This window comes from Staurois parvus, unplaced genomic scaffold, assembly GCF_062004578.1.
Source record: "Staurois parvus isolate SC_StPar_1 unplaced genomic scaffold, SC_StPar_1.0 ptg000124l, whole genome shotgun sequence".
NCBI classification, from domain to species: domain Eukaryota; kingdom Metazoa; phylum Chordata; class Amphibia; order Anura; family Ranidae; genus Staurois; species Staurois parvus.
Genome location: NW_028317920.1, coordinates 3,070,237 through 3,085,236, shown reverse-complemented (window position 1 = coordinate 3,085,236; position 15,000 = coordinate 3,070,237). Strand labels below are relative to the sequence as shown.

Sequence of the window (15,000 nt, the reverse complement as noted above, 5' to 3'; positions counted from 1 at the left end):
TGGGAGTCATGCTTGCAACTGTTAATCTTGCCTTTGGGAGTCATGCTTGTAACTATTAATCTTGCAATGCCTCATGGGACTTGTAGTTTGGCATCAGCTGGAGGGCCGCCAGTTTGACACCCATGTTATAGAGGGGTATGCTTTCTTCATATTACATCTCTGAGGTTTACAACCACTTTAATTTAATGATTTATTAATTAATACCTAGCTGTATTGATGTGCCTTTTATATCTGTCTGGAGTCTACGTTTGAGGCCTCATGCACACTGGGCATTTTTGGTGCTACTGCTAGGGGAGTCAGACATTTTTTTTTTTACTGCCTCTAAACTTCACTGCATGTTATCCTATGTGCCTGTGCACAGCAGGGGCGGACTGACCATTTGGAAACTCGGACACTGCCCGAGGGCCCGGGGTCAGTAGGGGGCCCCATGAGATGCCCCTGGTACCTTTTTCATAGTCTTTTTTGAGTTTGGGCAAGGACACAGGGGCCCCGTGATCCCCTATTGCCCGGGGGTCCCACGAGTTGTCAGTCCACCCCTGGTGCACAGATAGGATTTTTGCAGCATTTTGTGGCAGGAAAGTTTAGTGGCAGAAAAAAAAAACACTGCTAGGACATCCTGGAGCAGCAGAGATTTGGCTCCATTGCTCACTCTGCTCTCTCTTCCTATGAGCATGCTCCTTGTCAGCACCTTATTAATGAAGTCAAGTTGGGATACTCACATAGTTACATCAAAAATGTAATTTAATGATTTTGTTATTTATCCACTTGCCATCCGCCTGCTGTTTTTAAACGGCAGGACGGTGGCACTCTAGGGGCAGGTTGCCGTTCATAAACGGCACCTGTTATTTCTAGTTGTGCGCGCTCCCTGGGAGCGCGCAGCACCGCGATCTGGTGCCCACTGTGTCCTCCAGACACAGTGAAACACAGATCTTCAGATAGGATCTCTGTACGAGGTCCCGATCATGTGATCACTGATTGGCCAATCAGTGATCACATGCAAAGTAGTAAGCAAGATGTCACTTGTGACATCATTGCTTACTACGTGTGAAATCTGTGAATGATCACAGAGGTCACATGGTACAAGGCTATTCACAACAGCCTTGTACCATGTGACAAGCTCTGACCAATCACAGCTCACATAATATTTCTAAATGGCTGCAAGAATGCAGACAGAGAGAAAGAGAAATGATTGCTTTTACATCCTTTATGGGTGTAAAAGCAATCACTGTAAAAAAAAAAAAAAAAAAATCTTCATCACCCCCCACAAGTAGTACAGTGTCACCATGGTGACACTGTACTGCTAGGGTGACAGTATGTAAAAAAAAAAAATAATAATAATATAAAAAAATAAAATAATGTAAAAAAAAGTTTAAAAATTATAATTTTTGGTTATAAACTAATTTGGCATATTTTTTTTTTTTACTAAAAAGATAACGGAATAAATTTTGGTCAAGATTTATGATGAAATATTTATTTGCAAAATGTTATAAGAAAAACACTTTTTTCAAAATTTTTGGACTTTTTCATTTACATAGCAAAAAAAATAAAAATCATAGCGGTGAATAAATACAACCAAAATAAAGCTTTATTTGTCTCTAAAAAATGGTAAAAAATTCATATGGGTACAGTGTTGCATGACCGCGCAATTGTCCTTCAAAGTGCAATAGCGCTGAAAGCTGAAAATTGCCCTGGACAGGAAGGGGGTAAAAGTGTCCGGACAGGAAGTGGTTAACCCTTTGAGGACCAAGGGACGTATTTGTCCCATGTTTTTAATTGCGTGTATCATCTGATTAAGAACTTAAAACTCTTTTTTTTTTGGTTTGAGTCAAAATATTAGTTCTTATCAACAAACAACAAATGGATCTAGCTTTTTGCCAATTATTTCATGAAATGGCTTAGTTACAGCAACTGAAGTGTACGAACTTTAAAAACAAACAAAATTGATTCTTTTGGTGTTCCAAAACCTTACAGTCCTCAAAGGGTTAAAGTGGTTGTAACCCGCACATATACCCAGTGAAGTGACTGGTCTCAGATGATACACATAGATGAGACAAAAAAAAATGCTTGAATCGCTAAAACGTGTGTAAATGCACCTATTTGCTAGGAATGTTAGCATTTGACTGTTCATTTATTTCAATGGCCGGAATAAATTGATGAATTGATGGCCAATGAACTGAATTAACGCCCAAACACTTGACGCCTGTAAACGTGCCTAAACACTTGTACAAGCATTGGTCACTTTTACAGGCACCAGGCATTTTTTCCTGCAAATACTCTGCTGGCTTCTAGGAGAGTTAAAAAAAACATCCTGTGTGGATGAGTCCTCAGCAGGGGCGGACTGACCATTTGGAAACTCGGGCACTGCCCGAGGGCCCGGGGTCAGTAGGGGGCCCCATCAGATGCCCCTGGTACCTTTTTCATAGGCTTTTTTGAGTTTGGGCAAGGACACAGCGGCCCCATGATCCCCTATTGCCCGGGGGCCCCATGAGTTGTCAGTCCGCCCCTGGTCCTCAGTGTCTGCCTTCCCCCCCTAAATGATGCCGTCCTCTGCCATGGTAGATGTGATTGTTTCCCAAATCCAGGGCGGGACTGTCGCCTGACTTGATCCATGGCACCAATCAGAAGTCATTAATTATTACATTCGGCTCACGGGTCATACCAGGACTTGTAGCTCAGCAGCTGTACAGCCACAGATAACCCAGAAGAGGGAGGAAGAAGCGGGGAGAGAATACAATTATTGAAGAAAACGGTTATTAATTTCCAAGGTCTCCGCGTGAGGTCATAGACGAGGGAATTCGTTGTCTCCGCTCAAGAGCTCATCGTGTTCAGTATTAGCAAGCAAGATGAAAAGGGTCGTTCTGTACAGCGCGACACTTAGCGAGCAGTTACAGTCTAATTATCTCAAATAAGTTTAATGAATTTCATTCAGACAGGACGCGGAAAGGAAACATGTGTTGAGATTAAGCCTGACGTAGCCACTCAGTCTGAGATCTTGCTTTAATTTAGGAGACATCTACTGCAATGGCTAAACCCTTCCCCGGGAAAAGTACGGTATAACACCCCCTGATGACATTAAAATAGTCACAGTGGTTAACAAGTTTTTATAAAAACCAGACTGAAATGCTAGCTCAGAGGTGACACAAGCATCTAAATCCTGGGGTCTGTGCAGTTCCTGGATGTGTTTACAAATGTCTGACACAGATCAGCCCCTGCTGCAGTCTCTTATTTTGCGACTTGATACACAAGGGGAAATTTACTAAAGCTGGAGCACTCAGAATCTGGTACAGCTGTGCATGGCAGCCAATCAGCTTCTAACGTCAGCTTGTTCAATTTAGCTTTGGAAATAAAACCTGGAAACTGATTGGTTTCTATGCAGAGCTGCACCAGATCCTGCACTCTCCAGTATTAGTAAATAACCCCCAATGGTGTAACAGTGTTGCAGTCTTAACACTGGGGGAGAGGAAACTGTGGAAATAATTTCTCCTAGGTGTATTCCAGGATCACCAGTAGGAGTGTTCTAGGATCACCAGCATGTGTATTTCAGGATCACTAGTAGGAGTGTTTTAGGATCGCTGGCAGGTATATTTCAGGATCACTAGCAGGAGTGTTCTAGCTTCTCGGCCTTTTGGCTAAGATCAAGTGTAGTATCTGTTCGTATCAGTGTCCAGTGGGGGTGCTCCCGACCATTCTAGCTTTGCGGGGATGGTTGTTGTATAGTACCCTCACTGGTATGATGGGGGTCCGGAAGGCTGGACCGGAGGGAGAGAAACCGGGGAGCGCCACGAGTTAAGCTGGGGCCCGGGAGTAATTCCTCTGAGAAGACTGGAAGGACCCAGTACCTCCTGATTTGGACGGATCTACCTTGGTCTGGCCTGGGGCTGGGGACGCAAAAAGTCCGCAAACTCAGTGCCCCCTGAGTAGTCGCCTCAGGGGTGTCACTAGTAACACTTGGGTGTGGGACCCCACGGTGTGAAGATGACACATGGTCACTGTTTTTCACCTCTTTTTGCACAGCGCCCTAAGGACCAGGTCTTTTGGCTAAGTCCAGGGCAATTTTTGCTACGGGCCTCAGGGCCTGGTCTGTGCACATTTCGGCACGGTACCATTTTTTTATTTTACTTACTTTACTTTATTTATTTATTTATTATGCACTCCCACGTTTGTCACTTTTTTCTTTGCCTTATGTGTGTGTATTTTACGGATGGAGGGTGTGGGTCCTCGGGCCTACCCTGAAGTCTAGGGGGAGGATGTGTGGCCATACGGTTCCTTCCTCCCCTGATCCCTAGAGGACTCTTCTTCGGGAGAGTCCCCTTGCCTAGTACTGAATGTCCGGCTTCGGCTGGGCATAGGGAACGGTGGTCCACCAGGCCTTTTGGCCAGGAGGACCAAGTGGGAACCTTGTCCCCGTCAGGGGCTTCGTGCCCCGGGGGATCAGGGTAAGCGGTCCAAGCCCCTTTAGGGGTAGGACACAGCACACCCCTAAGTGCACTTTTTGTGTGGTGTTTTTGCACTTGCACTTTTTTGTGAAACACTTACGGGTTTTTTCGTATAGTTGCACATTTGCGGACTTAAAAAAGAAAAAGCAGGAGTGTTCTAGGATCTCCAGCAGGTGTATTCCAGGATCACCAGTAGGAGTGTTCTAGATCTCCAGCATGTGTATTCCAGGATCACCAGTAGGAGTGTTCTACATCTCCAGCATGTGTATTCCAGGATCACTAGTAGGAGTGTTCTAGGATCTCCAGCAGGTGTATTCCAGGATCCCCAGTAGGTGTATTCCAGGATCACCAGAAGGATTGTTCTAGGATCTCCAGCAGGTGTATTCCAGGATCACTAGTAGGAGTGTTCTGGGATCACTATCAGGTGTATTCCAGGATCACCATAAGTGTTTAAGAATCAGCAGTTGGTGTGTTCCAAGATCAACAGATTACTGACATAAGGGAGAGGTTAGGACTGAAGCACTGCATTGATGTCTGGATGAAATACTAAACTACTCAGCATAGGTAGTCTTGTGCTCCTGATTTTAAACTGGAACTAAGGTCCCGCTTTTAAAAACTGCAAACAGACAGGCTCTTTATTGCAGAAGAGACATGCAATGTCTCTTCTTCAATAAAAGAAACCTACCTGTCTTCTTGCAGTCCTCTTTGGAATGTGCAAGCGAAGCTCAGTTTTTCCATTTTGACTCAGTCCCTGTGTGCCTGGATGAGCCAAAAAACTATTCTGTTCTTTTCATACATGGCTGAATATACTGCTATCAAGTATTCTTGTCATCTACATTGAGTGGTCCCTGTCGCCTTATACTCATTTGGATATTATATTAATGGGAAACTCTGTGGCAACCTTTGTGCCCCAACAACCTGAACCTTTTTCTAGGAGTGAGTTTTCTCCTCTCAGGAGATATGACGATTATGTAACCATTGGTCCTATGCAATCACTGTGATACAACCCCCTGATGAAGATTCATGTCAAGACTTGAAATGTGTTGGGGTGTTCATATGCCTTATTATGCTCATGTGTTTTACTGTGGTTTTCATATATGATTATGGACCAGTTTCTATTATACTTTTATATGCAGGGTGTTTTTTTAAAGTATAATAAATGCTTCTATTCTTTAGTTTTGTCTGATATTTTATGGTGACTTTAAAATCCCTTTTCTTTGCTACCCCTCTATTTATTCAATTTATGGGATGTGGCACCATTTGTAACCAGATTTGGATAAATAGGGTGACTGGATGAGTGATGTCAACCCATGGCAATGAGAACAGGTACAGCCTGGCACCTGGAAGATTGGTAGTGCCGGCGAGGGACATCAGACCATTGAAGGGGTGTAAGTATTGCAGAGTTAAGCTCTGCTTTAAGTTCAAACTTTAATTTTTTGAATCTTGACTGGAGTGTCCATGTAATGATCACAACAAACTTTGGCAGTTCCAGTACTGAAATCTACCAGTAATACATCCAAAACCATCCTCCTCGTTGCTGCCTTTCCGACTGTGTATTTTTACCACCTGGACAGGTGAAATCAGAGGATAGAATAAAATTAGAAGGTGGCCACACATTCTGTAAATGAAAACAGCCTGAATTGTGTATAATTTCTAAGGGGTCAATAGTTAGGACCATCATAAGCTCAGAGATATTTTGCTGGAAAAAAAAATTGCAGCAACAATGTCTTTTGTTATTGTAAAGGGGAAATATTATTCGCATGCGCAACTTCAACATATAAAGTAAGAGGCAAGCCATGCTTGCTGCAGGTTCAAACCAACACAAGGAATGGCAGATCTCTTACCATGGCTCATACTTGGCTCAACTTGCAATAGCAAGGACTGCGGGAGCCCTTCAGCTGCTGGATTTTTGTACTACAACTGCAAAAATCATACATATTGTGGCGTATTAGAAAACTACTTACGTGTCATCTAGGAATGAGATCCCAAAATACTCCTTCTCTTTCAGATTGAAGTGAGAAGCGACAAGATCCAACAATTCACGGGAGAGGAGTTTTGGCTGTGACAACAAGAAATAAAAGAAATTTTACATCTATGAAAAATTATATTATCAATTAATATTATTATTATACAGGATTTATATAGCGCCAACAGTTTGCTCAGTGCTTTACAATATAATGGGAGACAATACAGCAACAATACAGTTGGGAAAGGAGGGCCCTGCTCCTTGGAGCTTACAATCTAGGAGGGAGGGGCTAGTGGTACAAAAGGTAGTAACTGTGGGGGATGGAATGGTTGGAAGAGTAGAAGATTCCAATATTAGCTGAAGGCAGGATAGGCTTCCTTGAAGAGATAGGTTTTCAGAGATCGCCTAAGAGTGAGCAGAGTAGGCGATAGTCTGATAAATTGGGGTAGAGAGTTCCAGAGGATGGGTGGAAGCTCTGGAAAAGTCCTGGAGACGAGCATGGGAGGAGGAGACAAGGGAGCTAGAGAGCAGGAGGTCTTGCAAGGAGCTGAGAGGACGGTTTGGGTGATATTTAGAGACAAGATCGTTGATGTAATTTGGGACAGAGTTATAAATGGCTTTATATGTTATTGTTAATGTTTTGAATTTTATCCGTTGGGCAATGGGAAGCCAGTGGAGGGATTGGCAGAGAGGGATGGCAGATACAGAACGGTTAGTAAGGTGGATGAGTCTGGCAGCAGCGTTCATGATAGACTGAAGAGGGGATAGCCTGTGATTCGGTAGGCCAATGAGGAGGAAGTTGCAATAGTCAAGGCGAGATATAACCAGGGAGTGAATAAGTTGCTTAGTGGTTTCCGTGGTTAGGAACGGGCGTATCTTGGAGATGTTGCGGAGGTGAAGTCTACAAGATTTGGACAGTGATTGGATTTGGGACTGAAAGGACAGATGGGAGTCTAAGATTACACCTAGCACCCTGGCATGAGGGGAGGGACTGATGATTGTGTTATTGATCTTGATAGAGAAGTAAGGGGGGGGGCACGGGCTGGGGGGAATACTAAGAGCTCAGTTTTGGAAAGATTGAGTTTAAGGAAGTGGAGTGACATCCATGCCAATATGTCGCTTAGTAGGCTGATAGAATTGATAGAATTCTCTGTTTCCCCCAAATTTCTGCCTTTTCCAAGACATCAGATACTTGACATTGTTTTCTGAGATTACACTCAGATGACCCTCCCGTTGGACACCCCCTTTCCCTTTTCTTCTCTTTCCTCTCCTCTCCCTTTTCCTTTCCTTTCTCTCTTCCTCTGATCTTCTCCTATGTCCTAACTTATTCCAGAAAAAAGTGGCACTTAACAAAATACCAAGTCAGCACCTATAGGTGCTTTACTATCATGGAATGACCCATTCCTCCTAGTTCACTTTGAGTCCACTTTGGCACTGGGGCCCACTCTCTTCTTTCCCCCTTTTCAGACCTCAATAGTGAAGCTGACCAAGTGGATGCCTGAGTCTGTAGCTGCTGGAAGTTCTTATCATTTTTCATGAGCCTCATTTATGCTGTTTTCTACTCTTTGTGGACGATAATTATTGTCATTTAGTATAACACCGTTATTGCAGTATTATGTTCCTTTTCTCTATTGTCAATGTCCCACATTCTTCCATAAAACGTTATTCTTTAAAGAAAAAGAAAAAATCCAGTTTGCAGAAAATGTATTCATCATTTGATTGGCCATTCTCTCCAGAGGTGAGTTTACGCTACATTACATGAGTAAAATCTCCTAGATTGTAAGCTCCCAGGATCAGGCCCTCCTATCCCTCTTGTATTGAACTGTATTGTTACTGTATTGTCTCCCGTTATATTGTAGCGCTGAGCAAACTGTTAGCGCCATATAAATCCTGTATAATAATAATAATAATATTAATAAAGGCCTTTCACTGTGTATAGGGGAAAATCACTGCAAAGAATAATGGTGCAGTGGCCTCATCCCCTGACCACCATCCTGTATGCCCATAACCTCCACATCTCCCCTCTAACAATATCTAGAAGCAAATGAATCCATACAATAGCAACTCCGGCCTGCCACTACCTCCTTGCTTTCCTTTAGTGTCAGTGGGCTCAGGAAACAGATGTCCCTCTCAGTCATCACATCTTGTATGAGAGCAGGCTGTATTTTGCCAATGGGTGAGGGTACTCCATTAGGGAAATGTGAGACATTGTAAATTGAAGGGACCGTCTTCCAAAAAGTTCATATTCCCTCTAAATTTCACTGGAAGGTGATGGTATGAGGCAGGGGCGGACTGACCATTTGGAAACTCGGGCACTGCCCGAGGGCCCGGGGTCAGTAGGGGGCCCCATGAGATGCCCCTGGTACCTTTTTCATAGGCTTTTTTGAGTTTGGACAAGGACACAGGGGCCCCATGATCCCCTATGGCCCGGGGGCCCCATGAGTTGTCAGTCCGCCCCTGGGTATGAGGTATTACTAGGATGCACTTCCTACTTTTTACTATTAGAATATTTCTCAGTACAACATTGCTCTCCTACAATGGAAAGTATATAAGTGTCACATTTCCAGCCCTCATCCAACATACAGACACAAAGGGAGAATGAGTATACTGAGTTCAAAGAGAACTATGATCCCTGGATAACTTGTTTCTCTGCTGCACTTCCAACTTACCTACTTTGTGTAAGCTCTGACCTGGGCTGACTCAGAACATACACAGGGTTTTCTCTTAGGGTGCTAATGGGCAAAATGGGGTGGTGAGGGTTTCATTGGATATATTTTATCATGTTACGTGTATGCATCCTAATTAATGTGTATTCCATATCCAGGTATTTGTCAGCTCACAGAGATCTCAGGACTCCCCCTGACAACCTGACAATGCCTTCACCTGCTATTCTTTCCAGGTGGAAGGAGCCATCTTTATTTATCTTTATCAACTTCCCAAACTGAAAGTGTCACAATCAAGTAAATCCTGTTGTTTGTGCGGTTCTTGGCTGTGTTCACAAATGCTTGTCACAGATCAGTCTCTGCTGCAGTCTCTAATCTTTTGGCCAGGAGATGTTGGATGATACAGAAGTAGAGATGGAAGAGGCACTTGTCTCTGTTTATGTGTGTGTGTGGGGTTGCAGCTGAGGTGGGTGTCCCTCCTGCCTCCACATTACCCTGGCCGCCTTCTGCGCATTGAAAGCTTTGCCCTAATTACACTGGCAGAGCTCCACCGTCACGGTTACAGCCACCTACTCTATAACAGGAGCCCTTGCTACAAAGTTACAATGTTGCAATCTGATTACTAGGAAGGAAGAGATTGAGGAAATGGTTCCTCCAGCCAGCAGCAGACTGATGACATCATCTAAGACTAGGCAAAAGACTGTACTGCTGCTCCAGGATGTCTTTTTGTTTTTTTAAATCATACTGTTTGTTGCTGTATAGGGTGACATGTCAGGAATTAATTCATACAGTTACTAATAGGTCCACTCTACTGTAAAGCTAGCCATAAATGGCTCAAATTTTGGTCGATTCCTCCTAAATCAGTGAAAATTTGAGCTGATGTTGGTCCTGCCGGCACCAACTGGCTGTCACTACAAAAGTCAATTACATAATAGAAGGAGCTGGGTGGAAAACTCCTGGCTGAACAGTGATTGCATCCAATCAGATTCTGTCACTATTGTGGCATTCAGGCAGCCACGGGTGCCATGGTTGTCTGAATAAAATATTTTGGTAGGAGAGATTCCTCCATCCATGCTCTTTAGTGTGGATGGGAAAATAAACTGATCACTCTTGCTCGGCCTGTGGGCTGAATGAGAGACATCTAAATGTATATGCCTGGTTTTCCCCTTTCCACACCTTATTACAGTAAGGTGTGGAGGGGGGAAACTACCAAGCAAACCTCCGCTATTTACAAACTATATAGAGAAGCATATTTTAAAATCATTACCGCTTATTAAAAAGATTACTTACAAAGAGTGTGTATGTATGTATGTATGTATATGTGTGTATATATATGTATATGGGGCAGCACAGTGGCTAAGTGGTTAGCACTTCTGCCTGGCAGTACTAGGGTCGTTGGTTCAAAATCCCAACCACGGCACCACCTGCCTGGAGTTTGCATGTTCTCCCTGTGTCTGCGTGGGTTTCCTCCGGGTACTCCGGTTTCCTCCTACACTCCAAAGACATGCTGGCAGGTTAATTGCATCCTGTCTAAATTGTCCCTAGTATGTGTATGTATGAATGTAAGTTAGGGACCTTAGATTATACGCCCCTTGAGGATAGGGACTGATGTGAATGTAAAATATATATATATGTAAAGCGCTGCGTAAATTGACGGCGCTATATAAGTACCTAAAATATATATATATATATATATATATATAAATACAAAAATATAGATTTGCAGGGGTGAAAGTGACAACATGTTTCACGTTGAAAGCGGAGAGATATAACATTCTTTTTTCTTCCGCTGTGTGATGAGACACCTAGCTAACAGGTGGGAAGCCTCACTTTTGTCATTCACTTTGTGCACTCCTAGTAATACGAAGTCATGTCAGAGCTTACTGAGCTTCAAAGAGGGCAAGTTGTTGGTGCCACTTAGCTGTAGCCTCAGTGACTGAAGTTCCCAATTTATCTGTTGCGAAATACGGTATCACAGGTATGGCGGCATGTACAGTTTCCAGGAAAAGCATAATCGCAGTCGACATGGTCAAAAAACCGAAAGAAACAAAAAGGACTTTGTGCAAGATTGTGATCCGAAATAAGAAAACTAATGCTGCAAAAGTGACTGCAGAGCTCAGTCTCCACCTTCCAAAGCCCATCTCCATTAAAACTGTACTGAAGATTCTCCATAAGTGAAATATTCACAGGTGAGCTGCAATTGCCAAACCACTAGTGACCGATGTTAATGCTCAGAAGAGGAGAGAGTGGTTCTACACCCATAAATCATGGACTATCGATCAATGGAAGACTGTAATACCATCTGATGATTTGAGCTTAACAAGGTTCCCAACCGCCCGGATGTGTTTTTGTGTGGTGAACACAGTCCCAAGCTTACGACCAGAACTGCCTTTTGTCATGTAAAGTATGTGGTGCAATCATGGTCTGGGCAGCCATATCTTGGCATTCTGCAGGCCCCGTCATCACCTTGAAAGTTAGAGTCACTGCTAGCGACTATGTACAAATTTTGGCAGAACACGGGCGCCTCATGGTGCACACACAGTTTGCCAACGACAGCTCCATTTACCAAGACAATAATGCTCTGATTCACACAGCTGGTGTTGTCAAATCGTGGTTTGGCGAGTATGCAGATGAAGCCTCGCACCTTTCCTGGGTGCCGTTGTCTCCGGACCTCAATATCATAGAGCCCCTATGGTCAATTTTGGAGAACAAGGTTCGAACAAGGTTTTGGAAGACAAGGTTCAAGGTTTCTCTGCAAGATCTAGAGCAATTTTTGCATGAAGAGTGGCATCAGATTCCATTCTCCACTATCCAAGACTTATATTTGTCAATTCCCAGGAAATTTCAGGTCATCTTGGATGCCAAAGGCTGTCCAAAACCATAGTAGGCAATGATCTTGTTCTTTTAACTGGTGTTTCCAAAATTCGTCCTATATACATAAATATATGGGCAGCAAAGTGGCTAAATGGGTAGCACTTCCACCTGGCAGTACTAGGGTTGGTTTGAATCCCAACCACGGCACCACCTGCCTGGAGTTTGCATGTTCTCGCTGTGACTGAGTGGGTTTCCTACGAGTACTCTGGTTTCCTCCTACACTCCAAAGACATGCTGGTAGGTAATTGGCTCCTGGCTAAATTGGCCCTAGTATGTGTATGTATGAATGTGAGTTAGGGACTTTAGATTGTATGTTCCTTGAGGGTTAGGGACTGATGTGAATGTAAAATATATATGTAAAGCACTGTGTAAATTGACGGCGCTATAGAAGTACCTGAAATAAATAAATAAATATATATATATACACACACAGATATCCTGCTGTAGGCGCCTTGCTGCATCTACCCCAACAGCAACCAGAAATGTCTTCTATAGACAGAGAAGAAGACAGAGTAGCACATACCTGTACTAAGAGCTCCAGCTTGCGGTCATCCAGGAGGTGCACCTTGCAATGCCGGCCTTCTGCCATCTGTCAAGAGAAAAAAATTGTATAAATATCCCTTCCAATGACATGTAAAGTAATATACAAGAGTTTCTGCATTTTATTAAATGTATAAAAGTGCAAAAACGTTTTGAAGACCCCTCATATTTGACAATGGATCCTGTATTTAAGAGGTGTACGTTCACCTCTAGCAGCAAATGTACTACAGTTACATCAAGTACTGGCACTATAGCATGCCCCTGAAGTGACATTTAATAACTGCTTAGAGGAAGTGTCAGCATACATAGATATACTTTAGTTTTTACTTTATTTGTTATATTTATTTTGTCTTTTTAACCCCCATTGGAAGACCTGTCGCCAGAATTAGTACCCCAATTGGATTTGGGATTTTTTTTTCACTTGCACTCTCGGTGATAATTGTAAGCAGGACAAATCGCCTAGGTTCACACATGTGCGTTTGAAAATCACTGCAGTTTCTAGTGTGACATCTACAGTGTGAATTACATGCGATTCTCCCTGAACAGCGATGCGTTTTTTCATCCAAATATTCACAGCTGATCTCTCTCTCTCCCTCCCTCCTCATACCAACCAGACTGAAATTCACAGCAAAAACGGAGAACACAATCAGATCGCACTCACCCAAACTCTCACAGGAACCTTTTCTAAAAACGCATTGTGGATCAATTGCACATACAGTGTTCAGCATAAATGAATACACCCCAACAGATTTGTCAGAAAACCTTTCCTTTCAGAATCAACATTTTCTATGGGACCCATACACCCACAAATGCGGGCCATTGATTGCAAACAAGATTTGTAAATTTGCACACACAAAAAAAGTTTTTTTCCTAACAATTTAATTCAAGGCCATGTTGCAAAAGTGAATACACCCCAATGAAAGTCTGAAAGCAAAGCTAAATTTTAGACAACAAAATCCTAACTACCAAGATTTCAACTACAGGTGAGTGTAATTATTCATTAAACAGATGTCATGCAGACAGTTGATTATAAAAGGGCGTTACTTAACAAAGAAAATCCCTTCCTATTTCATGCTGTCAGCAATGGTACATGCTGTCAGTAAAGTCCTGAGAAAGAAAATAATTTCTTTACACAAGAAAGGTGAAGGCTACAAGAAGATCAGAAAAGCTTTACTTATCAGTCAGAATACTGTAGCAAAAGTGATATAGAAATTTAACAAAGATGAAACTGCAACCATCTCACAGAGACATCCAGGCCGTCCACGGATGTTAACCTCGACAAGAGCGTCTTCTGATGAGAAGGGTTGAAGAAAATCGCCATGCAGGTTCACTGCAGTTAGCTAAAGAAGTAGAAAGCCAAACTGATGTGATTGTTTCCTGTGACACAATATGGCATACACTGCAGAGGAATGGCATGCATAGGTGTTCTCCGCAAAGGAAACCTCTCCTAAAGCCCATGGAACAGAAAAGCCTGCCTAGAATTTGCCAGGGCCCATACTGAAAAAGAAGACTACTGGGACTCTGTACTCTGGAGTGTTGAGACCAAGATAAATGTTTTTGGAACCGTATGGTGTTGCAAGGTGAGGAGTACAAAGAACAATGCATGGTGCCTACAGTGAGACATGGTGGTGGCAGTGTCCTTCTGTGGGGCTGCATGAGTGCTGCTGGTGTCGGGGAGATGCATATCATTGATGGTATGCATTCACATATGTACAGCTCTATACTGAAAGAGAAGATGCTACAATCACTCTGTTCCCTTGGTCGTCGTGCATTTTTCCAACATGACAATGATCCAAAACACACATCTATGCCACTGTTGCATTTCTGAAGAAGAACAGGGTCAAGGTGATTCAGTGGCCAGGTATGTCTCCTGATCTGAACCCAATTAAACACCTATGGGGAATTCTAAAGAGACTAGTTGAGCATCACTCTCCATCCAGCATTCAGGCTCTAAAAGAGGTCGTTCTTGAAGAATGGAAAAAGATAGATGTTGCAATATGTCGCCAACCTATTCCTTCAATGCCTAGAAGACTTGGTGCTGTCCTTTCAAATCATGGAGGTCATACAAAATACTAGATGTAGTAGTTTTTGTTGTGGGGTGTATTCATTTTTGCATCAATTAATTTGAGTAATACTGAAGATTTGGTAATCTAAGTTATATTATTAAACTTACTTTCATGTCCCTCGATCCCCTCATGTTTTGCATTGTATTGGTATTGTTCTGTCACATGTTCTGTCCCCCTTTGTAATGTACAGCGCTGAGCGAACTATCGGCGCTTTATAAATACTGTATAATAATAATAATCAGCTAAAAAATGTTCTTAAAAAGGTTTTGTCAAAATTTTGGGAATTGTTCTTGTGTTCATATAGATATGGATTAAAATCTTACTTTTTCTTACTTTTCAAAAGTAAGATTTATGTTCATTTATGCTGAGCACTGTATATGAACATCCTCCACAGAACCTCACATTATAGAACATGTCACCTGAAACCTGCTCCTAAAAATGCATTGCAAATTGCA

General features: G+C 42.7%; 1 protein-coding gene and 1 pseudogene across 2 annotated transcripts in view; one reads left to right on the top strand and one right to left on the bottom strand.

The window, feature by feature from the left end:
- The window catches only part of FRMD4B (FERM domain containing 4B), a 412,392-nt gene that overhangs the window by 247,396 nt on the left and 149,996 nt on the right, over window positions 1–15,000 (bottom strand). For both annotated transcript variants that reach the window (XM_089672280.1, XM_089672279.1), the window contains exons 2-3: window positions 12,463–12,528; window positions 6,401–6,495 (exon numbers count right to left, since the gene is read on the bottom strand). In XM_089672280.1, coding sequence (XP_089528406.1) covers window positions 6,401–6,495; window positions 12,463–12,528 — 161 coding nt within the window. The remainder of the gene's footprint in view (window positions 1–6,400; window positions 6,496–12,462; window positions 12,529–15,000) is intronic.
- Window positions 3,610–3,689, top strand: LOC149467081 (U2 spliceosomal RNA; annotated as a pseudogene).